At 37.9% G+C, this 27579-nt stretch overlaps 1 protein-coding gene across 2 annotated transcripts; it reads right to left on the reverse strand.

Moving 5' to 3' along the window:
• Positions 1-784: 784 nt before the first annotated feature.
• PRP4K (pre-mRNA processing factor kinase PRP4K) lies at positions 785-25974 on the reverse strand. Of its 2 annotated transcripts, XM_071452744.1 has the most exons (19): positions 25815-25974; positions 20912-22105; positions 17885-18058; positions 17456-17611; positions 16637-16718; positions 14897-15107; positions 12399-12472; positions 10866-10956; positions 10344-10491; positions 8969-9106; positions 7645-7798; positions 6625-6739; positions 5992-6143; positions 5448-5534; positions 4012-4783; positions 3458-3503; positions 2851-2937; positions 1984-2029; positions 785-970 (listed from the first exon to the last, which is right to left on the reverse strand). In XM_071452744.1, exons 1-15 carry the CDS (start codon positions 25850-25852, stop codon positions 4580-4582), a joined length of 3018 nt encoding a protein of 1005 aa, XP_071308845.1. In that variant the 5' UTR covers positions 25853-25974; the 3' UTR covers positions 785-970; positions 1984-2029; positions 2851-2937; positions 3458-3503; positions 4012-4579. The 2 variants fall into 2 exon arrangements, with proteins under 2 accessions (XP_071308845.1, XP_071308856.1); XM_071452755.1 differs by having other exon boundaries at positions 3458-4783.
• Positions 25975-27579: the final 1605 nt, after the last annotated feature.

Here is a 27579-nt window from a genome sequence, read left to right on the forward strand (position 1 = left end):
CAGTAACTTAAACCAAACACTGAATCTTTGTAAATATTCATGGGTTTTCATTATTTTATAAATAATTACCTCATACCTACTTTATAGAAATATCTGGGCCACAATCATCAAAATTGATGTTTATGAGGAAATAAGATGGTGAAGAATTCAATAGATGTATGATAGAAGGAATGCCAAGGTTTTACATTTAGAGTAAGTATTGTCACAAGTTAAAATTAAATTTTAATTATCTACATACTTAAATTAACAAAACTAAGACACAGAAGTGTAGAACACACATGCTAAGTCTCACTTCTGTACTCACACATAAACATGCTTAAACTAACAATGTGATACATAATTTACAAGTTAATAAATGAAAACACACATTCCCTCCCACTTCACCATGCTGCTACTCCCCACCTATTTTTTCCCTTAAAAAGATTAATCTGTAAGTATATATGGCTTCCCTTCACTGCAATACAATCCAATTCTCTTTCATCCCCTGACTCAATACAGGTTAACATCTTGCTATAAAAGATAAAAAAAGACACAGTAAAAATAAAAGTGAATTCACAGTAAATCTTTGGTGCTGAGGGGCTTCCAAAGCTATGGGAAAGCCAACTTAACAAAAGCTCCATTTTACATGTTCAGGAAGACTTTTCCCAGAGATTCTCTAATGCCTCTGATACCTAAGGAGGGACCCCATTCAATGAACTACACCAAATTTCTAGGGCATTCAAAAGTTGTTAATAGATACAGCTTTGCAGTAGAATATGGAGGCAGAACAGAAGACAGGATGAAGGCAAGTTTTAAGCATAGTTTATTAATTTCAAGCAATTGCCACTTCTCAACATCCTCCACCCACATTACAATTTTACACATGCTGTAGAAGATCCCTCTATCTCCAGCAGTATCACAGTCTGGTCTGCCTTCTGTATGGGGGTCAATATACACATAAAGGTTCTTCAGAGGTTTAATGCCACTTACCCTATGTATGGAGATAAAGTATTATTAAAAAGGTTTTAAAGGAATCATTATCTTCTATTAAAAACTCTTGAACAGTAATTAATTTTTAAACTAAGTAGTATACACCAAGGTAATAAAAACATATTCTAACTCCACAGGGCTGGAATCTTGTTTTTTTGGAAGGCTTGGAAAACTGAGTCTGTTAAATGTGAAGCGCCTTGTCACCATGAGGGAGAAGGAAACAGAAATCAGCACAGTAGATTTAGCCAAACCTTCTATATGTAGGACCTCTAGCAAAGACATAAATTAAAAATGTGTGCTCAGGAGGAAAAGGTAAGTTATCCTCCCTATTAGATAAGCTGAGAAATTGTTCACTCTGTTGCACAGCTGTTCTGTTTGCACCCAGCCATATCCATGAATTCAGCTGCCTGTAGTGGCAGCCAGCTACTCTCCTCAGAGACCTCAGGCTACAGGGACAGGCACTGCCCAAACTGGAGAGGGGCCTTAACTGTGTCAAAAAATCCTCAAGCCCAGAGGTTTTTGAAGCCAGAACTGAAGTTTTCTGTCAGCTGGATGGGGGACTGAAATCCACTATTTTCTAAATAACCCCTGCCAGCTATTCTCTGTGTGGATAATTAAGCTTGACAGAATTGAAATAAATTATGAAACTACTGAAGATAAAGGAAAAAGCATATCACCTGCTTAAATGTTTTCTGGTTAACACATTTACATTAACCAAATATAATGGCCTGTTTTTTTCCTAAATATAATAGATTTTGTACTGCTTATTCTATCATTTTAAGAAAACTACATTTAAAGAGTAATGCTAGTTTACCTGCATTTAATTGCAATAAAAAAATCTCTTCAACCAGAAACAAAACAATCTATGTAACAAATTTTAATACAGCAAGTATGTTTCAGGAATTATCAGTAATGCAGCAGTGTTAATCAATTCTAAATTGAAAAGCTGGAAACTAAAAGATTAAGACAGAACTAGATGAAGAATATTTTTCATATCTTTTATAGGACAGAAACCTTTGTTCATGTCTTCTGGTAGCCTTCATCTTCTTTTGAGCTGCACCTACAACACAAAGAACAAGTAAACGAGCAACTTTATGCTTCTCCAGAGCAGCTTAAAACAATTCTGTAGGCATTAAGGGGCATCTTTTCTACTGCTTTGTTTCTGTATCACCAACTCATTCATTGTTTCATATTCCTATTTTAATAAAGTACAAAGCAACAGAAAGAATAAGCTATTACTACATCTGTGTAAAAGTGCCCTCAGAAGTGCTGCCTATGCTGTAAAAGTGCAAGTTACACTTGCTGTATTTAACTAGCAAGCAACTAGTGTTTCACTAAACATGAAAGCTAACTTCTTTCATTTCCTGTATGAAAAAGATACCTCAATATGTAGAAATAGGGAGAGATTGGTTTCTATTAGGGATTTTACAATATAAATTGAGAAGAGACAGGTTGAAGGTTCCAAATAGGTATACAAAATCACCCATCTCCTGCTTGTTTTCGTAGTTAGCTCATTACACCTCCTCGGTGGGGTACTCCCCACCAGCAGAATGACCTGCTTTGTGGCATTTTTCCTCATTCTTGAGTGCACTAAGAGTGCATGACTGTTGCCATTATGTACCTAGATGGATACAAAAATCCTTCTTAGTTCAAAGTATTATAAAGTACGTGAAACCAGTGGGGTTTTCACAGCCTGTCAGAATATATTAATAAAAAAATGAAAAGATGAACTTTTAAACATCGTCAAAGAGAACATTAAAACAGCAGTATGGACCTGCAAAGGTTGTTTCTGTTTTCCTCACCCTGTATAACCAACTCAATTGTCTCAAGCTCTTTTAACTTGTTGCTAAATGTTTATCTACACATGCTGTCAGAAATAACCTTGTTAGGAAGGTGAAGTTGGTGTCTCAGCAAATCAGACCCATGGAGTAGGCGTTGAGTGGCCTGTGACTCGCTTTCCTTTTTTCTCTTTCAGCACCATCAAAAAGGAAAAGTGAGAAAAACAGCACAAACATTAGTTAAAGCCTGAATTTAATCCCATGTCCTACAGGAATAATTTCATTACAATGAAAGCAGACAGACAGTATCTGTAGGGTTTTTTGCTTTGTTTTTAAGCAGTGATAATTATATATCCAATTAATATAGCCTATAGCTCTCCCAAAGATCATAACATTTAATAATCCCTTTAATTAAATGATTAATAGGAAATGCAGGGGCGGGTCTTACAAATTACCTGATTTACCATCACTGAAGACAGATTCTTTTAAAAATGGCTACAAATGCCTTGTTCACAAAAGACTTTATTATCTAATGATGCATACTGAAAACATACAGAAATCTGCATGGTCCACTTTACATGCAGCAGAACAATCTTCACTTTACAATAAGTAAGTGTCAACTGTTTTATGCAAGAGACAACACTTTAAAGTCACATTTCTTAAAGAAAAGCTTCATTTACAAAAGAAATAAAAGGTAAAGAAGCAATTACCGCTTTTAAAAAGCAGCTGCTTTGTTCAAGAGTGGAAGGTTTATGCCTGTATTGAAAGACAACATGATCACAAATAATGAAAACAATGAACAAATGAAACACTTTTAGCATAAAGCAGTACACTTTCAAAATGACATACAAATAGTTAAAAATTATGTTGTCTATCTATCCTTTAGATATAAGGTCTTTCGAATGAGATCCCAACATATGTAATAACTAAATGAAAACTCTTCTGTAAGTATTGGTTCTATGTCATAGTGAACTGTATTTAACAAAATGTATACAAAGTCTATAGCAAGTTGATTAAAAAAACTAAAGTAATAAGAAACAGTACACTGAAGGCGCTCTATCCATCAAGTGCGCTCTCTCCCAGTTTTAAATGTGATGAACAGAACAGAAGTTGTAACTATGCCACAGTTGCAATGCCAGAAAATAAAACAAGATCATTTCTCAAACATGCAGGGAATTCTGCCACAATGCTATTGTCTCTCATTTGTCAGTTGTTCCAGTAAAATAACAGCTTAAACACCGGTGATGTTGATGGGTTAGCTTACCTTCAGTGTACTGAAAGTTGTACACAACCTGCTTTAAAAGAGGAGACCATCCCTGCGGGCAGGCTCAAGAAGGAACAGACCCCCTTCGGCACTGACTACACCAAGGGCATGCTGCTGTGGCCTGCACACACACACCTAGGAAAATGTGAATATAAACAGCATTTATGCTGGCCATTTTGTAAAGACAAAAATGAAGCCAAGTCTGCTAAAAACAAATCAACCACCCAGTATTACTGCTCTCTTTTTTTTTTTCTTTCTTTTTTTTATAACAGATGCTTTTTTCTTTTTATAATATATACGAACTGCAACCATATACATTAGCATTGTACTTTTGTGCAGTCTTGGCAATTAAAACAGTTCTACAGTGAAAATTTTCACATAAGACACAAAACAGAATTACTCTAACATTTCTAAAAGAAATATCGGCCTTGATGTTAATTCAAATGTATCATTTCTTCCTCAACTTTGCAGGGGAAATATTTATGTTTATATACATTAATAACTGCTGTGAAATTTCTTCAGTCTTTGTATCTTAATTAATCAAACCCTTTGAACTTCTTCATCTGGTTCAAATTTTCTCCTGGATGAAGGCATGCTGCAGAGCCTGGTTGATGCTAATCCGTTTAGCTGGGTCTAGCATTAGAATCTGGTCCAACAAGTCCTTAAGCTGGTGCACTTTTTTACGCTGGTCTTCAGGGAGTCGTTGGCACCCAATCAAGTCTGCTAATAGGTCCTTGGTTGGATTAATGGTGCTCATAACAGTAACCTTCTCCTACAAACACAGAAATGGTAGCCTTGTAGAACAGAAGTAGCACAAACCCCTTATCCATCCCTTCTACAGAGCTTCAGCAGCAGCTTTTCAGCAGCCTTGTCTTGTACCTCAGCAGCAACAACCTGCCCCCATATGGCCTCATAAAATCGTCATGTGCAGAGAAAAGAGTGGAAAAAACACTGTGGAGGGGGAGGCCACAAAAACAGGTTCACACATGAACCTAACATCCCATAACTCAGAACATGGAAGTCCACATGGAAAGCTCCCCAATCTGACCACTATTTTGTGATTCTTAGATATAATGTCAAAATGATACCAAAATTAATAGTGACTTCATACAATATAACCATATCATACTAAAAGTCCTTCTACAAAATAAAGGCAGAATTTCTTTTATTATTAATTTAAGGACAGATTATATGGAGATTCCCTGTATATCTACCAGATTAAATTTAGTTTTCTTAATCGTGTTCCTACATCCTAGGAAAAAAAAAATCTCTTTGGCCATTTTATAACTATGTAATCTGTCCATACTGCTGCAAAAGGACTTTCTAATAGCTTATAAAATCTTGTTTTTAATTAGGAAGCCAAGGTACATTTGAAAGACCATGTAGTAGGAAAGCTTGGAAAAAGTCATGGGTTAGTCAACACATGGAGGACTTACCCTTTCCGTCACTTTATCTACTTCTATATACATAAAGTTGAGATTTTGATCAAAGTGCTGATCTTTGAACACACCTTTTCGAATCATCTGAAAAATGAGGAAAAGGCAAGAGTTTCAGGCAAGTTCTCTGTGTCTTACACATTTCACAATTAACATCACTGTATATTAATTTGCTAACGTAAGTAACTTAATACTAATAAAAAAATACCAAAGGACAGGAAGAGATGTTGAGATTGAATACAAAGATACAGTTCAAACCCTTTGAAAAAGGACACAGTATCTTTCATTGACTTACGCATTTTTTTCAGGTGAGTGCTTAGAAGGTTTCTGTTTTCACTTTATACTTAGTCTATGAAAAAGAAGCTGTATACTTTCACTTCGTAAGATTTTATATCAGTATAAATTACACAGTCAGAGTAAAGTCTAGTATTTACTGTTAAGAAAAAAATGTATATGATAAGAAACAGAATTCCAGGAGAACAAAGACTGTATGTTCTACTGTACATTAGAGTAGTTTCATATATTAAGGACTTTTTTCTCTTACCTTGTTTGGCATCTTTCCTTTGAGATCCATGGCAAGTTTCAACATATGATTATTGGTTTTGCCAGGAAACAGTATTTTTCCTGTATAAAGCTCATATAATGTGCAGCCTACAGACCACATATCTATACCATAGTCATAGATTTTTCCTATAACTGAAACAGAGCAATTATAGTTAATTCCATAAAGGCAGACATTGATATAATATCACAAAAGCAGACAGATGAAAAAATTCTGATTTGTAAACTATATTGGTTCTGCTCTTGGGAATAAAAAGCCACCATAAAAGAAGGACATAAACCTTTTAGCTTTTGAAGTACCCTGTTTTAGAAAGGGAGGCTTTTACCTAACACCTAAACTGATCAGCTTTAAATTAGCAAAAACCAAGAAGTCAGAACAATACCTCTAAATTGAAACATAACTATAACCCATCAGAGTGACTTCTCACTGAGCTGATCACCAACATACATCAAGGGTCACACGAACATGCCTTCAAAGTCTGAATTTTTGAAAGCCATCATATTCTCAGAGTCATGTTTTGCTAAGACTAGAGAATAAATTCAAGTCAAATTTTCATCTGCTAGTTCTGGCACTTGCTGGCAAGTGATAGATGTAGCTAATCCAAAACGTACTTACTGATTTCTGGAGCTCGATAAAATCTACTAACTAGATAAGGTGTGATGTCGTTATCTGCAACATGTGAAGCTGAGCCAAAATCACAAAGCTTTAGTATTGTTTTAGACTCATTCACCTGCAAGTTGAACATAAATATCCATTAGCACTATTTGTGGAGAGAATTGATAACAGAACTGTAAAAGTGACAACACATTTAAGTCAGAGACAGGAAAAACATTCAGTCTTTAAACTGGAAGTTCCTTCCTCTCTAATATTCTAAGAAAATTATACTACTTGCTCAAAATGAAAGTGAGAGTTAATGTCTTCAGACCCTACAAAATACAAAAAAAAGGTCAGTTTCATGTACTTTCAAGGATGTACAAAACCTCCTTGGTGGACCCAGATTTCATTCTAGGTATTGAAATTTTACTGATTTAGACATGCAACTCCAGTATCCAGAGTACCACTTATAAAACAGCGTATTATTCACATCTCATGCTTACATAGCAGGTTTTACTGCTGAGATAATAGTAAGAAAACATTTTAGGTAAATTAAAAATCTGAGTTTCTCACAGGGATGATGTCCAAAAAAAACCAAAGGAAACTGGATTTCTCTGATGTAGCTCTCATGCCCTACCAAAAAAGAGGCATTAAGGACCTTTCCCCATCATCTCACTTACATAAACAAAATCTCCATTCAGACTCAAATAATCTGCTTCCATTTTGCAGAAAGCAAAAACATCTCTCAACTACTGATGGGAAAATTTCAAATAATTCTCCTGTAAGACACTGTCCTACTTTGGAAAGTCTGCTTTCTATAAAGATAGGAGGAGATGTTTGCTTGAAAAAGATTTTATTAGATGCTGTGTTGTATTTCTTTCTTACTATTATATCACAATATCATTTTATATCAAAGTGTGAACCCTTAACATTTTCAGTAAATTTGACTTCACCTAATTTAACAGAATGATATGAATTGCAAATACTTCATTTTAAGCTACAGACCATGCAAAAAGAGAGTTTGAATTATTCGTTACTTACCAAAATATTATCTGGTTTAATATCTGCATGTAGGATATTGCATCTTTTAAGAAGTTTTAAAGCCAGGAACAATTGCTGGCTGTAGGAACGCACAGCTTTAATGTGCAGTCCAACATCTTTCCCGTACTTCTTCAACACCTCTCGTAAATTCATACTGTTAAGGAAAAGGGGGAAAAAAAGAATTGGAAAAAGCTTAACAGAAAAACTGACAGTGACCTCCTAAATTCTACGACAAACTTGAACAAACTAGTTAGCTTTACATATTTTTTGAGAAACGTAGCATTCAACTTTCCACTCTGTGAGCTACAGAATTGAAATAAAAAGGCTGGTCAGTCAGATCTGTCTTATGCTGTGTAATTACTTACTACACTGGACTTACTTAATTCAGATTATATCTTTAATCGATATTTATATGAGAGAATTTATTTGCGCACACACAGAATTTTCTTAACAACTGTAAACCCTTTGTACTAATTTTCTCCAGAAATAAATGAAAAAGGAAGCACACAAAAGATAAAAGCTGAGGAGATTTTTTTGGTGACCTAAGCAGCAGATAAAAAGACCGTCATTCCAGGACAAAAACATAACTGGACATAAGAAGTGTGCTATCAAGATAGCACAAGAGAATAATTTGTTCTACAGCTCATTAATGAAATATGATAGTAATCTCACAAAATTGTTGGAGTACATAACTTATTTTCACCACAAATATGGCAAAACTTAAAATATGACATACACAGAAAACTTAGGATTTTAACAACTGATGTCTCTAAGTAGGAATGGGGACTAAGGCAATTAATACATCTGATCTACCATAAAACAGTATCAACAATGAACCTGTCACAAGAGCTTAATTACTTGAACAGAAAGTGAGCATGCAAGAATCACTGTAACAACTTTCTCTCTAAGGCTGTTACTGTATGTGTACTCTTTACAGAATATACAGCATTTCTTCAGTCTCTCTAGGAATGCCTCTTAACACAAACCTTTAAAATGAAGAATTATGAAAACTAATAAAAATACTGACATACACAAAAAATCATTAAGAGCAGTACTAGAGAGATGAACCATCTTTAATACATTATCTTGTTTCAAATATTTTCCAGGCAGGAAATTCACAGCAGTGCTAAAAATAAATCAGAAATAGTCCAGTAGTCTGTGAATTTGTGCCCAGAGACATTTTTTTTTTTGTTTCAAAGTTCCTTGCATTCTTGAATCTTGGCACTAGAACAAGGTATCAAAACAACAGCCAAATCCAGACAGGTAAAGAACATACAGTAGTACTTTACCTTTTACAGAGAACCCCAAACATTTGTCATCTTACCTGAGTGGCTCAAATACCAGACAGAGATGTTGTTTGTGGTAGAAATGCCTGAACAACCGTAGACAATGAAACTTGTCATCAGGATCAGCGTCATTGAGCTTCTTTAAAAATTCCAGTTCTTTCAGGCCAGTTTTTTGCCTGAAAACAGAGAAATGTGACTCTAAAACAAAATCAGTTAGATTCTAATATCTTTTTAAACCTAAACATTCACTTGTGTGGCTATAATTATCCAGGAATGAGAAGTGTCTTGTCAATACTTAATATACCACAGCTGAAAAACCAAAATCACAACAATGGTTTGCTGTCAGGAACTACACACTAGGTAAGTTTATTTAATTCCTGGATGTTCGCTGTACCTTTGCAACCTAATTATTCTTTCCACATTCTCAGTTGCATCTAAGGCTAAAACTGGATTTTGTCCTGTAATGTGACAAATTTCAAACAGCACTCACCTGAGAAGTTTACTTGTTTAAAAAAGTGCTTCACCACATACAATAGTATTAAAAGACTTAAACTGAACTGACTATGGATTCAATTACACATCCAAACTTATTACCTATACAACTCACCAAACTAAAACAGCTCATCACCCTCCCTTTTGCCTTTAAAACTTTTCTGGATACTTACTCAGGTAACTAAAACCAATCCAGGTACACACACAATAAGACAACTTTTAAAACTTCCAAGGTAAAATACATGGAAAAGATTTTCATTTAAGTTGTCATTTACAGAAGAGGACACAAGAAATTACTGTATAAATATTGCAGCAGATGGTGAAAACAAGTACTGTAGACAAGTCAAGTCCTCAAATGACATAGTTTAAGAGATCTTACTTGTTAATGTTCACTCATTCTGAAAGACCTCTTTTTTTATTTCAACAGTGAGAGTACCATCTCTTTTTATGTATCTTATATACATTCAAATGTTTAGAAAATATACAAAAATAATTACATGTATGGAGATTTTTTTTAAGTTGCAGGTGATTGACTGGGATCCAACCCACAGCCTGCCAAATAGATTTGGTCCAGCAAAATAAAATTTTTACACTTCACAACTCCCCCCTCAAGAAATGTAGGACTCAGAATTAGCTTGTAATTCTGTAACCTTGTTTCTTGTTATCACTGTTCCCTGCAGTTTTGCAAAAGAGAAAGTGCCTGATGAAAATGCAAATAGCCTTCTTCCTGTGATAGCTGTAAAGAAGTGTGGATACATAGTCCTGAAGCGCTTCCCATTGTCTGGCTCGTATTAGCAGAAAAGGCAGGAATCACAGTTGTGATCTGTTACTTCACTTGAAACAGGGAGATTCAAATCACACCATGAAAAACTTCCAACTATTCCACATGCTTTATTACCATCAAAAATCCCCATTACTTACATAAGTTCATTGTTCCTGATGATTTTCACTGCTACTTCTTGGTTTGCTCTGGCCATGTCCCTGGCTCGCACCACGTTGCTGAAGACTCCCTGACCAGTGTAACCATAGACATTGTAACGTTTATCTAGAACTTCACCTATATTAACACCTGAGGGATACAACCAAGCAAGTTCAAGTTACAAGGGATTAACATAATGGAACTTTTCAAGAAAAATAAACCATTCTCTATCATTACAAAATATGAGGGCAAATAGCCAATATCCTTTAATTTCATGGTGCACAATGTTTTCTATCATCTAGCTTTGTGGAAATTATGGGGAACAAAGGGTGCGTCTCTAAGTCTGGAGTCCTTTCAAAACTGAGGTTAAGACCTGCATGCTTGTTTCATCCATTATATTACACACTCAGAGAGGGATCTGGGATACATCTACATTAGAACAACATTTCAATACTTTTATAATGAGGACCCTCACTCAGCACCCTCACTCTATCTGTCCTTGCAGAGAGACAAACATAACTTACGGTAATAGCCTTCTGCATCTGTCCAGTTATCCCTGAGATTGGGGTTTTCTTTGAAGTCTTTTCCAAACCCAGCAGCCCTTAGACGAGCACTCTGAAATAAAAAGAAAAGTAACAGCTTTGCTTGTGTGCTCTGTATTTTTCTTTGACGTTTACTTCCCAAAGCCCTTTTTCCCTCCTGAAAAACTGTTCTCTCCACAATACAAACACACTTATCTTGCAGGAGAGAGAAACAACTTAATGTTATTTACATACCAGTATCTAAAGACTGATGCAAAGAAAGAGGATGAGATCCACCAACAAAACTATTGTTATTAAACATAAATGGGCAAAGTTTCAATTAATATTCACAAGGAATTTATCTAAGTCACATCAGAATGCACATTTTGGACCATCTGAGTAGGACTATTTATTTAGTCTATTTATTTTTTTATTTTATTTAGTCTATTTATTTATTTAGACTATTTATTTATTTATTAGTAAGTTTATAGTAAAAAAGTTCAGCAGTTTGCAGGGAAAGCACAACTGTTTAAGCCTTGAATTTCTGTTCATTACATGCCACTTGTTTCATACTGTTATACATACTACCATAACACTTCTACAACTGCTGTTGACAGCTCTTAACAGACTGGACAATATTTTAACCTCAAATTCAAAACAGTGAGTAGTAAAGTTTATCTTCAATTGAACAACAGTTCCTGGAAGAGGGAGCTGTTCACTTACAAGCCATATAAATCCCCACTTGTAACTTCTGAACTTTTAAAAATGCACCCTCACACACACACTACCCTTCAAGTATTCATCTTTTTCCAGGTCAGAGGGATACTAGTGTTACTAGAGTAAAACCACAGCCTGTGTTATATCTGTCATAAAAATTCTCCAGTTAATTTTGGTTTAAGTTAAGAAGAAAGTTCTTCAGTTATTTCTCAGTGTTGTGCATCAGCAACAACGCAGAGGACTTACAGAGAATGGCACATAAAGTCTCAAAAGTAGTCACTGGACTGTCAATACCTGAGGGCCACTGCAGCATATTTAGAGAAAAGCTAATGAAAAAGTGTTAAAGTAAAACCAGGAAATGTATCTCTTCATGCCAAAAAATCTCCAAACAAACCACCAGATTACTCCAACATAGCATCATTAGCCAATTACAGTATTTTACACATTTTTTAATTAACCACACATGAATCTCTGGAAAAAGCTCATATTTAGAACATGCAACATGGTAACAATAATAAAAAGCTGAACTTATAAATAGATTCATGTTTTTACCATGTGCCATTGTATTCAAACAGCAGGTAAATTCCCCAATTGCTAACTCTGTAAAATTGCCACTAATTTCAGCAGGTTTTATTTCACTGAAATACTAATTAAGAAGCACTTTGCCTGCCTTGGCTGACCAAAAGATTAAGAACACACAAGACACTTAGCAGCACGTGCTTTTACAAATCAAAGTTCTCACAACCCTCAAGTGACAGTGACTTTAGCAAAAATCAAGCAGAAAAAAAACCATACATTTCATCTCCAAGAATTACCTACATCAAAGTATGCAGCAAACATATCATCTGATTCTGTGAACATATCGGGAGCTAGCAGCTTCTTCTGAGACGAACCTTAAAATGAAATTCAGATTACTCAACATGAAAAAGATGTCAAATGATAACTCTGTAGCCAGTATAATTTGGCACTTGGTATCTTTACAACATAGTCTAAGATCAGTACATTGGCAAACAGGTAGCTCTACTAATGTTTCTAGCAAATACCATTTCAAATTCTAGAATATAAAACTCAGACTAGTTAAGTTCTTCAAACAACTCAAAAATTTATATCTCTTTTTAAAACTATGTGCAACAGCTTTCAAGTAAGCATAGCAGAAAGAAAAAACTCCATACTTACATGTTCCCTACAAATAATGACTATATATATATATATATATATATATATATATATATATATGTATATAAAGAAGTATAAAATTACTATGTGTCTATATAAAAAATACAGTCATGTTTTCAATACACAAGTTCAGGCTTTTCTGCTAATCATGAAATATTTTACCAAAAGCCAAAGTTGTAAAGCCCAGAAATTCTTTCTTTGAAAAATGTTTTCTCCAACCCTGCTAAAAAGGACCCAGTGTGCAGCTTTTTTCAAACACAATGTTTACTATTGTGTTAAAGAGAAACAGTTTTGTTATGGGCAAAATAATCCCTTTCTCACCTTTTAATCATCTTTAAATTCCAAAGACATTTTACTTGGTTGATAAGATAAAAGCAAAGAAATATAAATTAAGTACACATTAGTAAAAGCAAGCAAACTTCAAACTATTTCATTCATGCACACATTATGGCAGCCCTCCATGAACATGGTAAACTGGAGACCCTCCCTTCACTATGCAGTGAAGAAAAATAAACAGTTAATTCAGCTCAGAGGCTTCAGGTCTCGTGATGCACAAGCCCCTTCCATACCAAATAAGCAGACTGAAATCTGACAGCAAAAAAAATCATCCAGCATGCTGATACCACTGTTTCTAGGTACAGAACTGCCACCTGACACTTGTGGGGAAGCAGTTTATACCACTGTTTTGAGCTACAGACCCTTCTAGAAACTTCCTCCAAGTTTTCCTTAGGTCCAGTTACCTGTACTGGGCTACCTACAATGAGTTATTGACTAGTTTCTTAGCAACTTACTACTCTGGCCCTATAAGAGGTCAGGATAGAAATAAAAATTTACTCTTACAGAGGAAGGTAACCCACTGGTTTCAGCTGTTGTCACAGCCACCTCCAACCCAGAAACCTACCACCCAGATGTGAATGTAACTTTAAAAATCTTTTTTACATGTGGAAAACGCCTAGGTAGTTAAGACTTAAATTTTCATATGCTTTAATAGACAAAGTTAGGGAGCAGTACATGCTTTGACAAAATAGGAAAAACACATTGTCTATTAGACATAATAAACCTAAACTTGTGGTATGCAAAGAAAGCTCTATAACCATTCTTTTCACCAATGTCGCAGGAGAACAATCTGAAAATATACAGCTCAAGGGAACGCCAGAATAAACTACAGAGCAGTACAGCAGTCCCAAAGAGATGCAGCTTTATTACTCTGAAGAGAAGCATCCACTAGAGACAGAGCATTTAGCCCCCAAAGACAGGTGTGGCACAGGACATGAAATACAAGCTAACTGCAACTCGCCCTCAGAGGGGCTGGGCAGGCTCCACAGCCCTCGTTAAACATTGCTATTGCAGTTAAACAGCAGAGAGAAACCAGAGCAGCTTAAACTAGCTCAAATAGAACCACACAGCAACTGCACACACCTCTCACTACTTGGAAGATTTACAGTAATCCACTTTCAAAAGACAAAAAAAAGCAGCAGACTTTCAATACTACAGGGTGTGCTGGGAGATCTACCGTGCTCCTTTTGGTACAGCTGGCAAAAGGCAGGTTTTTATCAAAATTTATTTCATTTCAACATGGCTGTACAACAGAGTACATGACGGGGGGAAGAGAAAGAAAATACCCATTTGAGCAATTAGCTATGCTGCTAAAATGGACTTACTAGCAATGACTCTCAAAAGCTTTAATCATTCTAAATTACTACAGACCCACCTATATTCTTCTGTAAAAGTGGCTTTGACCAAAAAAAAGTATAAAAAAGGAGCATAATTTGCAACCCTCACAAAATAAAGTATAGGACTATACTAAGCTTCTAAGAAAACAACTTGCCTGAGTGAAAAGAAAAATTTGGAAGGGTAATTCTTAACCATATAGACAGATACCCTTGTTTGCTCTTCCAAATGTAAAGCACAAATTGTGTTAAGAGTTACCAGAAATGTAGAGAACGTGTTCCACTCATATTATCCTTCCTGATGAGGAAGCTTTATTTTAATGCGATGTTTTAAGCACCATAATATTTGCGAAAACGTTCACAAATTTCATCCAAAAAGTCAATCTACTTCCTAGTCTGGAAGTATATAAGTAAACTAAGCCAAGTGTCTGAGCTTTCATAAACTGCATTAGAGAGATTTCAGAATCTTACCATTGTTCTGTTCAACTGTCATGAGGTTGTGCTTGGCTTTCACTGATGCCTCAAATGTGTCCACATTTTCCCGCTCATACTCCTTAACATCAGCAGCAACTCTTTCTAGGATGTCATCAGGAGAATTTGAGCGACTACGTGTACTACTCTGAGGGCTGCTCGGTTCAGATGGTACAGATATGTTACTGTCTTCTGTCTGGCCTTTGTATTTCTAAAAAGAAATTTAGTTTTTAATCTCACTGTTACAATTTATCACAATTTAAACATTTTCATATCCACCCCCTCAATGGTTTGAGCTTTCAGCTGAAACATTAATCTTTGCTTTCATAATCACCTATGTCCATAAAGACAACAGATTATTTTCAGAATGGGATATAACTTCTGAAAACTCAATTTGTCACAATGCACCACAGTCCAGACCATAAGACTGAAATATTAATGTGTATTCTTTAGGTCTTTACATTTCTGTAAAAACAATTATTACTGAATATTAACTATTTAGTTATGCACAACAAAATGTGAGCAGCAACAAATTTATTACTAAACCATCCTGGCACACAAACACTGAAATACAGTCTTTGATGAAAAATACTTATTTTATAGCCTACATTCTAGAATATTTCCCAGTTTTATTAGTGTTATGGTACAGAAAAGTAGCCTTTAGATTCAGTTTTTTTAATGTGAACTATAAATCCTATTTATTCATTAGTGTTGAAGAATTTCCGAAGCATTAAAAAACTTCAAACATCATCTTTTCAATTTTTGTCACCCTTAAGTACTATGAAATTATACAGACCTCACTTCCTATCCCAAAAGGTAAAAATCAAGATGATTTTTAGAAATACTGCTACTACTCAGCTGTCTAGGTTGAACTATTCAATCATACAAGCAGAGGTTTTTCCATTTAGGGAATTCAGCTCTGCAATTTGCTTCCAGCCTGCACCAACATCAGGTGTAACCAGTCTTTAAAAGAATTTATATGGTTTGGCTCAGTCATAGTTCTGAAGGATTTTTCAATGGGCTTTGCATAAAACCATGAACAGAATTTTAGTGCTATTTAAAATAAGCACTACATCAAAGCCAGTAATTTTGTACCTGATACTACATAAATACACTACAACATTTTGCTTACTATGTTCTAATTGTGTGCCAAATCCCACCTTTGAAAAGAGATAGCTGACTCGTACTGTACAGTGACACCCCCTCTGGCCACAGCTTCTTTCAGGGGTTTTGATCACACATTACACTTGTGATTACTGTTACCTTGTTACTGGAGTAAGGGGTTCATACAATTCACATGTACTTTTAGGGAGGACAACATGACAATGGCTTTACATAATTTTGGAAATTGACAAGGACAACTTCTACTTGAAACAAACTGACCAGGTTAGGTTAATTGATATATAACTTACTGTTACACTGATGTTATTGTATCAGTGATACAGCTAGGGAGAAAACCTACAGAAAAAGGTAACTGAAGAACATTTTTAACATGTCTTAAGGCCATCAGAGAATGTTTAACTGTAGCAAAAAATGACTCACAGAAGAGTCACTTCAGTTTTAAAAGTAATGCTGTGACAATAGAAGCATAGAGTTTAAGAGAGACTAACATTTACAATGAACTAACTGGAAAAATACTGCAATAGGCATTACTATTGCAATTCAGCAATAGGCAAAGAGCCTTCCATTACCCTGACATTTTACACTAAAAACACAGAATCAGTTCCTGTAACCATGTACCTGAACAATTGCTTGTCGCTGTAATCTCCTTTGTCTTATCTCTGCTTCTTCATCCTCTTCTTCCAAATCAAAGTCTTCAAGACTACAAAAATATGGTTTTTTAATATGACTTCATAAACATATCATTATCTACTGAATTTTACGAAGTGCAGTTGCTTGCCATATAAAGCACAGAATATATTAAACAATAGCTGTTCAAATGACTCAGAAAGCAATGCAGCGTATCTCACTGCATATATTTACATTTCCTTACAAAGAAAACTTATCTCTTGGTATCTCATTGAGACTTTCTGCATTCTATAATTTTAATTGCCAACAATTTAACAACCCTCTTCTAAAAGACAACAAACAAACAAAAAATCCTTGTTCCTTTTCACTGCAGCATCATTTTTACTTAATAATTTCATTAAGAATGCATACTCTTACACAATTAAATAGGCAGAGGTTTAGGAAATATAAACACAATTTGCAGACAGCAGTTAATCCTTTCAGCTATTAAAGCTTTTCCTCAAGCAGTAAGCTTTAGTAAGCAGGCCAAAAGTTTTCAAAAGCTCCTGATCAGGTTGAATTTAAAAACCTAATGATACATCCTCCCCACAGGTCTGCCCACTAGCCAACAGGTCTTGGTATTTTTTGCATATTCCAAAGTTTTTCAGATTCTCACAACAATAATTGGACAAGACCACGAGTACAAAGATATGATTATGGTTTTAGGTGACAACTCAAAACTACAGCATCAAGATAAATGTTAGTACATTTTTGGTATCAATGGAACTGCAGATTATAAATAATCAGTGTAAGTTAGAAATATAGTCTTACTTTTCATCTGATGAAGACTCCTGTTCAGCTTTCATGCCCTCAGAAAGACTACCTTTAAATTTGTCTTCTTTAACTTTGCTTCTGCTCCGACGTCTATGGCCACCACGTGACCTGGACCTCCTTCGAAGGCGAGATCTACTTCTCCGGCCTCTATCCCTGTTTGATAAAAACAAGAGATTTGGATTTGGGACTGGGGGATTGTTTTTAAGAAAAGAAGGAAAATCTTTTCAGAAAAGTAAGACATGAAATGATTCCAAGTAATGAAACAATTTAATTAATGGAGGACAAAATGAATTTAACTGTGCTAGCACATATTAATATAGATAAAAAAAACCAAACATGGTCTCTTTACACATATGATAGCAATCCTTATTCTTCCTGTAATATCTTACAAAATACACTTAACATCACATAAGGAGGTATCCTTACCTCCTCCGAGGAGATCTACTCCGCCTCCTGGGAGATCGGCTTCGTCGAAGGGGCGTTCGAGATCTCCTCCTAATGGGGGACCGAGATCTTCTCCTGGATGGGGACCATCTGCTGGGTGGGCTGACATCCTTGGATCTTTCACGCCTAGACAAAATGTCATCCCTGGTCCGTGTCCTTAAAACAGAGGAAGAGAGTGGTAGTAAAAATCAGGAGCAAGCTGAAAACAAATAAATTATTCCCTCTAAAAACTCACTTGAAAATTTTACTGCAGGTGAGGGACCACCAGATGGGCTTCTGAGGGAGGGAAGGATAAGTAGCCAGCAGAGCTGGCTGCCTTTCCTGTGTGTCTGTCCCCATCCTGGGAAGTGTGTGCCCATGCAGAGCTCTAGCTCAGGACAACTCTGGAAACAGCTCATTAATTACTACCAACAAGCTAAGAGTGGTTTTAAAACAAAGCTTGTGTTTAGATCTTACATAAACAGTGGCCTGTTTTCACATTTACCAGACACAGTACTGAAACAATACATAAACCCCAAACTCTTATTCTTGAGAATTATTTCACCAACTTCCCACCATGCTATTGAAACTTAGTCTTAGGATCATGCTATTTCACAGGACTGACAACAATGCCTGTTTCAATTTGGGCACTACAACATTTCACACATTCTAAAACAGCAGATGAAAACTAGAATTCTTAACTAAAATCTAAACTATCCCATCTCAAATTAAAAAATAATTCAAGTCTGATACTATATACACTCTTCAAAATGTCTTTATTCTTGACTAAACAGATTATTCTCACAATTATTCAAGAAAAAAAAATCCTTGATGGGATTAAAAAGCTTAACTGCATGACAGCAAGAGGTCAGTCAAAAACTAGAAAGAACATAAATTATAAATTTAACAACTACTCTTATGAAGCTGCATTAGTAATCAGAAAATAGTTTCACCCTATTTCAAAGGAAATGTTTCTACTCTATTTTTTTCCTGCTCCTTTTTTTTTTTTAAATTAAATTGGAACAACTTGGAATAACAGCTGTTATATCTCATCAATGAACAAAATATCTTAGGTCTGAAAGACTAATTCCACTCATTCTGCGACTTTTTTTCGTTAGTTTTTGAGACTGCTACATCAATTTCAATTACCTTAACTAGAGACAATGATCAGACATACAGAACTGATGCAAAATAGTAAACAGTGAGGCAAAAGGAAAATTTATGCGTATGCAGAGTACTGGCAGTTTCTACAAGGAATTACTGTACTCAAATGCTGGAACAGGCCAATACCTTTAGCCCAATTAATTTATATCATGTTCCTGTGAACAATATTACATAAAAAGGCACAGGATGAAGAGTTCCAGGCTTCCTGACTAACAGAGCCATTGTACTGCCAAAATCTAATCACAAAAAATAAATTAGTTCAGAGATCACCAGGGTGAGATGAAAAGTGGAAGATGATTAAAAATTCATAGTAACATCACATAATGAGTAACTTCAGTCAAAGACCTGAGAATTGTCTTACAAGATTAGAACACTGGAAACAAACTTGAAAAATGAAATTACTGGGATTTTTTTTTTTGTTAAAACTATTCATTAAAGCTCCTGAAATTCTCTGGCAGTTTGAGGAATTACAAGTAGTTAAAACCCGAAAACAGGTGGAATTAATTTAGATGTCTTACAAGGAAAGATTATTCCTGCTGATCTGCAAACACCTCCAGCAGAAAATATTTTAGTAGTCCCCCACTCACATGCTGCTCACCACGCAGTTACAGAAGTATGACTTTGACAGCAAAATTCTAGACACATGCATCACTTGAAATAGGTGTCTAGACAACCAATTCAAGCTGGCTGCAATGCAAGCTGTCAAGAAAAATGAAAACTGAAAGATGCAAAACGTTGCAGAGGAAAAGTCAACTACTATGCCAGAAAAACTCAGTGGTTGGGCCAACACATTCCTGATAAACTGACAGCATTTACAATACTCGCTTGATCGGGTTAGCATCACTGGGGCCACTCTCCAAAGTACCCAAAGATACCCCATACCTGAAACCAGAGTAATCTCCATTGATTCAGGCTGAAACTTTCACATTTTTAGGTGCCTATTCACTAAGCTTTGTGGTTTCAATTCATTTTAAAATTCATATTTCTTAGTTCTCAGCCTGGGTGAAACTAAACCCCCTGATACAAAGTTTTAAATTATTTATTGTCCACTGCTGAACTTTTCTAACTCTTAAACTTCTTACAGCCAATGAATTAACTTCCAAAAACGTGCACACTCATATTGTTCTCTTCTTGGAAACTCGCCACCCAGGCATTATTAGCATTCAAATGTCAAGGTAACTGCTTTCATAGGCTAAATCTTTTTTAAAAAATGCCAAGACTACACCAATACAATAAAGAGTTATCCATCCTTCTCCTTTAAGTGTATGCAATATGATAATTACAGATGGCAGTCCAATAACAAAGCAACATTACCATTCCACTAGCAAATGAAAATCCACAGTATTTTGAAGGAAAAAAAACTCTGAGAAGGACATCTTGACATAAAAATTGGCTTACATTCACACACACTGACTCTGTCATAAGGGCTTTTTTTGAGGGGAAAGAGGGGTTAATTACCCACTTTTAGCCAACACTAATATGTAACACTGAAGAGGATTCTCACTCCACAGAAGTTTCAGAAAGCAACAGAACTACTGACAAAGAATCAAAATAGTAGCCAAATTCTGAATCCGAACAGCATTAAAAAGGAGAATACAGTTACAAAACTTGCTCCGAGTAAGAGTGTGAACAGCAAATGACTTAGCGCTTTAACAACCACAAGATGAATTTGCACCTCTGACAGCTGGGAAGAATAGTCTTTAAAAAAACCTGAATACATACAAAGGAAGCTCATGATATAATGTACTATCTGAGTACCTTTTTTATTACCTATTTTCTGAACAAAATGAGGAGATAAACTCCAAACTAGAAGATAGTTCATCTCCTAACACATTTTTGTGGTGGCTCATGACGCCTTTAAGTTACCTGGGAGAAGAAAGACGCCTCCTTTCTGATTCTCTCCTTTTTCTTTCTGCAGATCTACTCCTCACTCTTCTAACTGGAGAGCGGGTTCGAGAGGGGGATCTGCTTTGTTTAGATCTACGGTCGTTAAAGAGAGGGGATCTGCTTCTTCTTGACTTTTCACGCTGCTTGGGAGATAAGCTTCTCCCCTTTGGGCTGCGGCCAGGTCGTCTAGGGGACCTGTTTTCTTTCCCTGAAGAAGCATCTTTAGAAGGAGATTTAATTGGCTTTTTTTCTTTGTCAGTCTCTGATCTCCTAGGTTTTCTATCTTTGGACCGTGATCTTCTATCTTTGGATTTGCTTCTTAGTTCTGCTGGAGATTTAGATTTTCTACCACGATCTCTGCTTTTGCTTTCATTTACAACTGGAGACTTTCTGCGGTCTCTTGATTTACTTTTATCATCAGCCTTATTTCTATCCTCTGGAGGAGACTTAGACTTTCTGTTTTTCTCCTGAGATCTCCTCTTAAGTATTGGAGACCTAGATTTCCTTGTCTGATCTTGAGACTTACTTCTCTTATAAGGACTTTTGGATTTCCTCCTTTCTTTTGACTTGCTTCTAGTAGTCTTCTCTTTTACTCCATCAACTCCTGCCTTGGATTTCTTTTTGTCAGATCTGTGCCTAGTCCTTTCTTTTGATTCACTCTTACTTGATTTCTTGGAACTAGTTTTATTGTCCACAGGTTCTAATTTCCCCTTAGTATTTGACTTTGCTGTAGGTCTTGTTCCATTTCGTGCTTTTTCATTAATCTCCCCCTCTTCTTCAGATCCTGACTCATAACCTTGTAATATTAATCCCATCCCAGACTGGACTTTTCCTTCCATTAATTCATTTTCAAGTTCAGCTTTCAGCAATGCTCTTTGTTTCTCTAAGTCTTCCAGAGGAGCCAAAAAATCAATTTTAGTTCTTTTAGCTGGTCCATCTTCTTTGTCAGAGGCATCAGCCACCTCTTTCCATTTATGTTTCTTATGTTTGTGTCTGTGTTTATGTTTTTTGTCCTTGTCATCTTCTGAAGAATGTTTGTGTTTCTTGTGTTTACTTCGGTGTTTGTGTTTCTTTTTTTTGTGTCTGCTGTGCTTGTTCTGAGGTTGGTCTGCCTCTGACACTTCCCCATTTTCTTCATTCACACTTTTCTCGGATGCCTCAGCATCCTCAACCCTGCAAGAAACAAAGAGATCAGTACTGTAAACTCACTGTAGTCCTTTATCTCATGTTAAATAGACAGCCTTTTATGATAGAAACTAACTGGCATTTATTCATCTACCTTTGGGAGAATTAAAAATGTACCAGTAATTAAAGTAAGTTATAACAGCAGATACACTTCCTTAGGAACAGACAGCTATGGCTGCAGAAGGAAGTAGTACAGAAGGAACAGACAGCAAATGCACTGATAAAACCCAAAGTGTGGATGGAATCAATGCTTACACCTTTACATTCAATTCTGATCTATCTCTTGATAGCATACAACAGTGCTGAATATTTATTTGTCAGTAGTACATCATCATCTATCTGCTCCACTCCAATGCCTAACCCAAGCTATGCCTTTTACAAGTATTTTCAAGTGGCAGAAAACAGTTGTGCTACAAAGATCAAAATTTATTTCAAGGTATGATGCTGACTGCCTTACAAAACCTCCTTGCAAAATCTCATCCAGAGCTGACTCTCTTCGCTGCAATTCTTTTCTCTAAGCGTACACACCTGTTCAAGTTCAAGAAGTTCAAGAAATGTTCTTACAGATTTATATTATTTATGCAATACAAGAAACGCTGCTGAGGAATGGGACAAATTAAGGAAGTCTAATTTCAGAGCAGCTTTCTGATAGTATGCAGCAGATTAGTAGCTTCAAAAAAATGTGGTAATCTTGACACCTGTAAAATGCCATTGACCAAAACTGCTGAAACTAATACAGCAGGTTATTAAAATAAAGACATAGAGTGTTTCTTCTAAGAATTTAATTTCTCCAAAGAGTATCTTTAAAAAATATAAAATTCAGTCCTGATGTTACACATTCCCTTGTATTATCTTCCATAGCCACTGAAACTGGCTTAGCGATGGGGGTTTTTAGAGTGTTTAGCCAATTCCTCCCGATCTCCTTCAGAACATCAATTAAGTTACTGTCTGTTAATACAGACATTTGCCTTTTGAAATAATATTACAGGTGCCAGAGTTCATCTTTTTACAAACTCACCCCATCTAAACAACAGCTCTGAAATTTACTAGTTGCCACTTTAATATCTAAGCATAGCTCTTTGATGTATACTAAGCCTCATTAGGTGAAAAGAAATCCCCCAAACATGACAGTCAGGAGTGGGGGGTGAATGTCTACAGAAATGTGGAATATCTTCTGAACTCTACTGGTTTCAGTTGTTTCTGAAGAATATGATCAATCATCTGATCCAATTAATGTATCAGAGATGTTCTAAGCCAGACCTAAAGGACAGCACCTCACTATGAATTTGATTAGTATCTTCCTAATTAAGGACAGGATCTGAAGCAGTGCACATTTACTCTCTCCTGCCTGATTAAGGCAAATACCTGTACTAGTAAATAAAGCTGACTTTTCTGCAAAGTAGACTAAATTATTGGCTAAAATTGTTTTTTAAAACTTTAGTGCTATGAATTGATTAATGTCCAAAAGGAACAGACTGTTAGAGTTAAGAATATAAAATATTGAGAGACTTAACTCAGAATGCTGCTTGTCTTTTATGTTTTTATAACTACTTCTGTTTATTCAAGGCACACAGAAAGGTGTTTTTCTTAACTGCTACCCCCTGACACTCCACACCATTATGATAAAAGAATATCAGAACAAAGGAGGAAAAAGTGGCTTAAAAAGAGCTTATTTAATCTTGCGCTTGGCATTATAAAAAGTTTAAAAAAGAAGAAGCATTAAATGCAAAACTTCTTCAACTTGGATTTGCCATCCTGAGCAAGTCTGTGACCTAAGTGGGGAAATGTAACAAGGAGAAATTTATGAGAACTATGTGCCCTTCAAAATTTCTTTTAGTTGGATCCAGGATCCTGTGTAAGTCCCCAGTTAGCACATTAAAAGTACTTCAAGACATTATAAAAATATTAAATACAATACAAATTGCATCTGTTCAAGCTGTTCCAGGTAAGTCTTCCTTCTCTTAACAGCAGAAAGCGATACCAAAATATTTAAGAAAGTTATTTTGCTATTGTATGTATTTTGGAGTTATGTAATAACCTCATCCTAAATTCTGGAAAAGCCAGCTGGTAGCTAAGGTGCCAGACAAGACACATCACCACAACAGCATCTCAGGCCACTACAGGCTGCCAATACAACTGCCAGCTGTCTTTGTAGCTCAACAATAACATTAGGTTGATTAATGTGCAAGAAACAGTTCAAGTTTTCTTCATGTACAGGGAATACATTTATTTCAAGTAATTTTATTAAACTGTGGATAAACTTTTACTTCCACTAAATGCTTCAGAGATATAATGACATGGATGAGAAAGCCTTTTAAGAATATTTCAGAAGGTGATGAGGCATGTCTACATGTTTAGGTGCTAATGGCTTTAAATAGAGAGAAACTGTGACATGAACTTGTTATAGCCCTACTTTTTCCTATTTTTGAATTCAAGGAGAAGAATAACAGGAAGTTCATAAGGATGTGCAGCGATTTCACCCATCTCTTCCTTCATACAGGGGTCCTGTCATCAGCTTCTACCTTATCACTTAACGTTTTACAATACTAAACGCTGTTCTCCATGAGCATGTGTTTTACACGGCTCACATATACTCCCACTGCTTTTCCTCACCCATTTTCTACTCCCAGGATAAATAATAAAAATCAAGCCTCAAATCAAAACTTTTAAGGAGAAAAAGACACAGAAAGCAGTTTATATGGCTAAAATATTAATGCGGTAAAGAGGATAGAGCAAGCATTAGATCGTTAACTCCCAGCAGAATTTCCAGAAGACTGTGTTCATTCAGGAGAGTGTGGACAAGCCCAAACCCCGCGGCACAAACCGGGGCGCCTGGAAAACGCACGCCCGGGAGCCCCGTTCCGGCAGGGAGGCGGCAGCTCGATCTTCGCTTCCCAACGGGAGCCGGCACTTGCCAGTCATTTCGAGGGCTGGAAGGAGGGGCTGGCGGCAACAAATCACTTTCTGCTGTTACCAGCACAGGCACTTTCCACACCGCGAGAGCGGCCGGGGCCCGAGGGAAGGAGGGTTCGCCGCAGGGCGGGCAGCGGCTCGGCGGCCCCAGGGCAGCTCCGCTGGCCCGGAGCCCCCCGGCCCGGCTCGGAGAGAGTGTGAGGGGGGGTGTGCACGCTTTCAGTGGCGTGGGGGATCCCGGGAGCGCCGGCCCGGATCGGCCTCAGGGATGCCCGAGCCCTGCGCGCCCGGGCGGACAGCAGCGGCCTCGCAGCCACGCGGAAGATGCGCATCCCTCCGCCCCACGTCCCTCGTTCCACGTCCCCCGCACCGGCGGCAATCCCGGTTCTCCGCGGCGGGAGCACCCCCAGGGCGGGAAGGCGCACGCGGGACTCCCGGGGGCACGCGCCCGCCGCCGCTTCCCTTCCCCCCTCCCCCCGCGCGGCCCTCCCGAATCCACGGGCGGATCCGACGCCCCAGGCCCCGCCAGGCCTCCTCGCCGCGAGCCAGCGGCTCCTACAGCAACCCCCCTCCCCCGGCGCGGCCGCTTTCCCCCGTCCTCCTCTCCATACCCCCTTCCTCCTCCTCCCTCACCACTTCCACCCGGGCCGCTTCTGGTCGTCCCCGTCCCATGTGTGTGTCCCGCCTCCCCAGTCCCCTCGCCCGCGCTTCTCCCTCCACCTCCCTTCTCCTCCTCCCCAAAGCTCCAGGGCAAGCAGCCTCCCCCCCTCCAACCGGTCCTTACTCGGGCGGTCGCTGCTCGGGCTCGGCCGCGGCGGCCATTTTGAACTTCCGAACTCCTTCGCTGCCGCCGCCGCTGGGAGGGGGCGGGGGGAGACGCGGGGCCGGAAGTGAACCCCGCGCGCGGGGCCGGGAGCGAACCCCGCGCGCGGGGCCGGGAGCGCGGCGCAGGCCCCGCCCCCCCCTCCCGCCTCAGGGTGGCGGCGGCGGGAAGGGATCGGGCTGAGAATCAGCGGGGTTGGATGAGGTATTGGGAGCGACCTTTTCGCCGTGACGGCCCTGAGACACGTTTCCTAGAGAAGCTGTGGATGCCCCATCCTTTTCGCCGTGACGGCCCTGAGACACGTTTCCTAGAGAAGCTGTGGATGCCCCATCCTTGGGAGCGTTCGGAGCAGCCTGGTCCCGTGGAAGAGTATCCCTGCGCATGGCAGGGGGTTGGAACTGGGTCAGTTTTAAGGTCCTTTCCAACCCAAGCCGTTCTGTAATGCTGTGGTCCTGTTGAAAGATGTCGCTCCGCTTAATTTTGCCTTTCCCGGCTCGGCCTGGCTGTGCCGGGCTGAGGGAAGGGGTCGCTGGGGCTCGGCCCTGTGTCTGGGTGCGCTCCGGTGGTGGCTCCTGGGCTGGAAGGAGGGGGCAGGTTTCTCACGGCATTCTCGCCTTTTAAAACAAGTATTAGATTTAAGATCACTGCTGCCTGTCTGGTAACAGGAGCTGTTATAAACTTAGCATAGAAATGACGTAATATTGCTAACCTGTATTTCGTTTTTAATTTCAGCAGGTGATTTGAGCAGTCATTTATGGCATTTTTCTCATGCAGGACCCTCACTTCTTTGAGATAGTTGTAAAATCTGCAGACATCCCCAGGGCTGGAATCTGAATCTGGATGTCGTTGCTTCCCAGACTGTAGGGAAGACACTCGAAATCATGAAGTGGATTTTATTATTGTCTTCTCACAGATTCACAGATTATACTGAGTTGGAAGGGATCCACAAGGATCCTCGAGTCCAGCTCTTAAGTAAATGTCCAGTACAGGGATTGCATCCACCACCTTGGTGTTACCAGCTCCATGCTCTAACCAACTGCAACTCTGGAAAATTAACAGATTTAACTACAAATATCCATATGTTCTGTCAATGAACCCACACATCACCATGAGGACATCACAACATCCCAGCTGTATGCTACTTTGCTTGAGGATTTTGAAGCCCAGATTGCCTGGTCTAGTGGAAATATTTCTGGTGGAGATACATAGGTGCAAGCTCTGCCATTTCTCAAGCTGGATCAAAAATAAGATCAGGAAACACCTGGCTCAGATCTGTGAAACTGACATGGCGTGTCAAATTTCAGGCTGCCCTGAAATGGAGCAAGGTAAAAATGAGCTTTGGAGATGAAAAGAATGAAAACAAAGAAAATCTTGCAAAAAATTGCTCTTTTGTTGCATGTGTCTCAGGTGCCTTAAAATAAGAGTCCTTGCTGTTGTGACATAAGCCCAAGCATAATCCTCATGCATCTCACTCCTGTGAAATGAACACCTTGTTTGGAGAAGTAGCAGCTTATTTTCAGCTTGAGGAACCCTGCAGTGCTGACTTCTCTTCCATATTCCAAGAGGAAGGACAGATAAACCCAGTTTATGCCTCTTAGCATCTGTCATGTTTCCTGTGTTAGAATCCAGACATTTGCTGGGGAAATTAAAAACCCCTAAGGCTCAATCAAGGTGTAAACATCCTATGAAAATCAGTTGAAATTCCAGTTGAAACCTGGATCTATAG

This window comes from Agelaius tricolor, unplaced genomic scaffold (assembly GCF_023055355.1).
Source record: "Agelaius tricolor isolate 1412-34295 unplaced genomic scaffold, bAgeTri1.0.p SCAF_2, whole genome shotgun sequence".
Taxonomy (NCBI): domain Eukaryota; kingdom Metazoa; phylum Chordata; class Aves; order Passeriformes; family Icteridae; genus Agelaius; species Agelaius tricolor.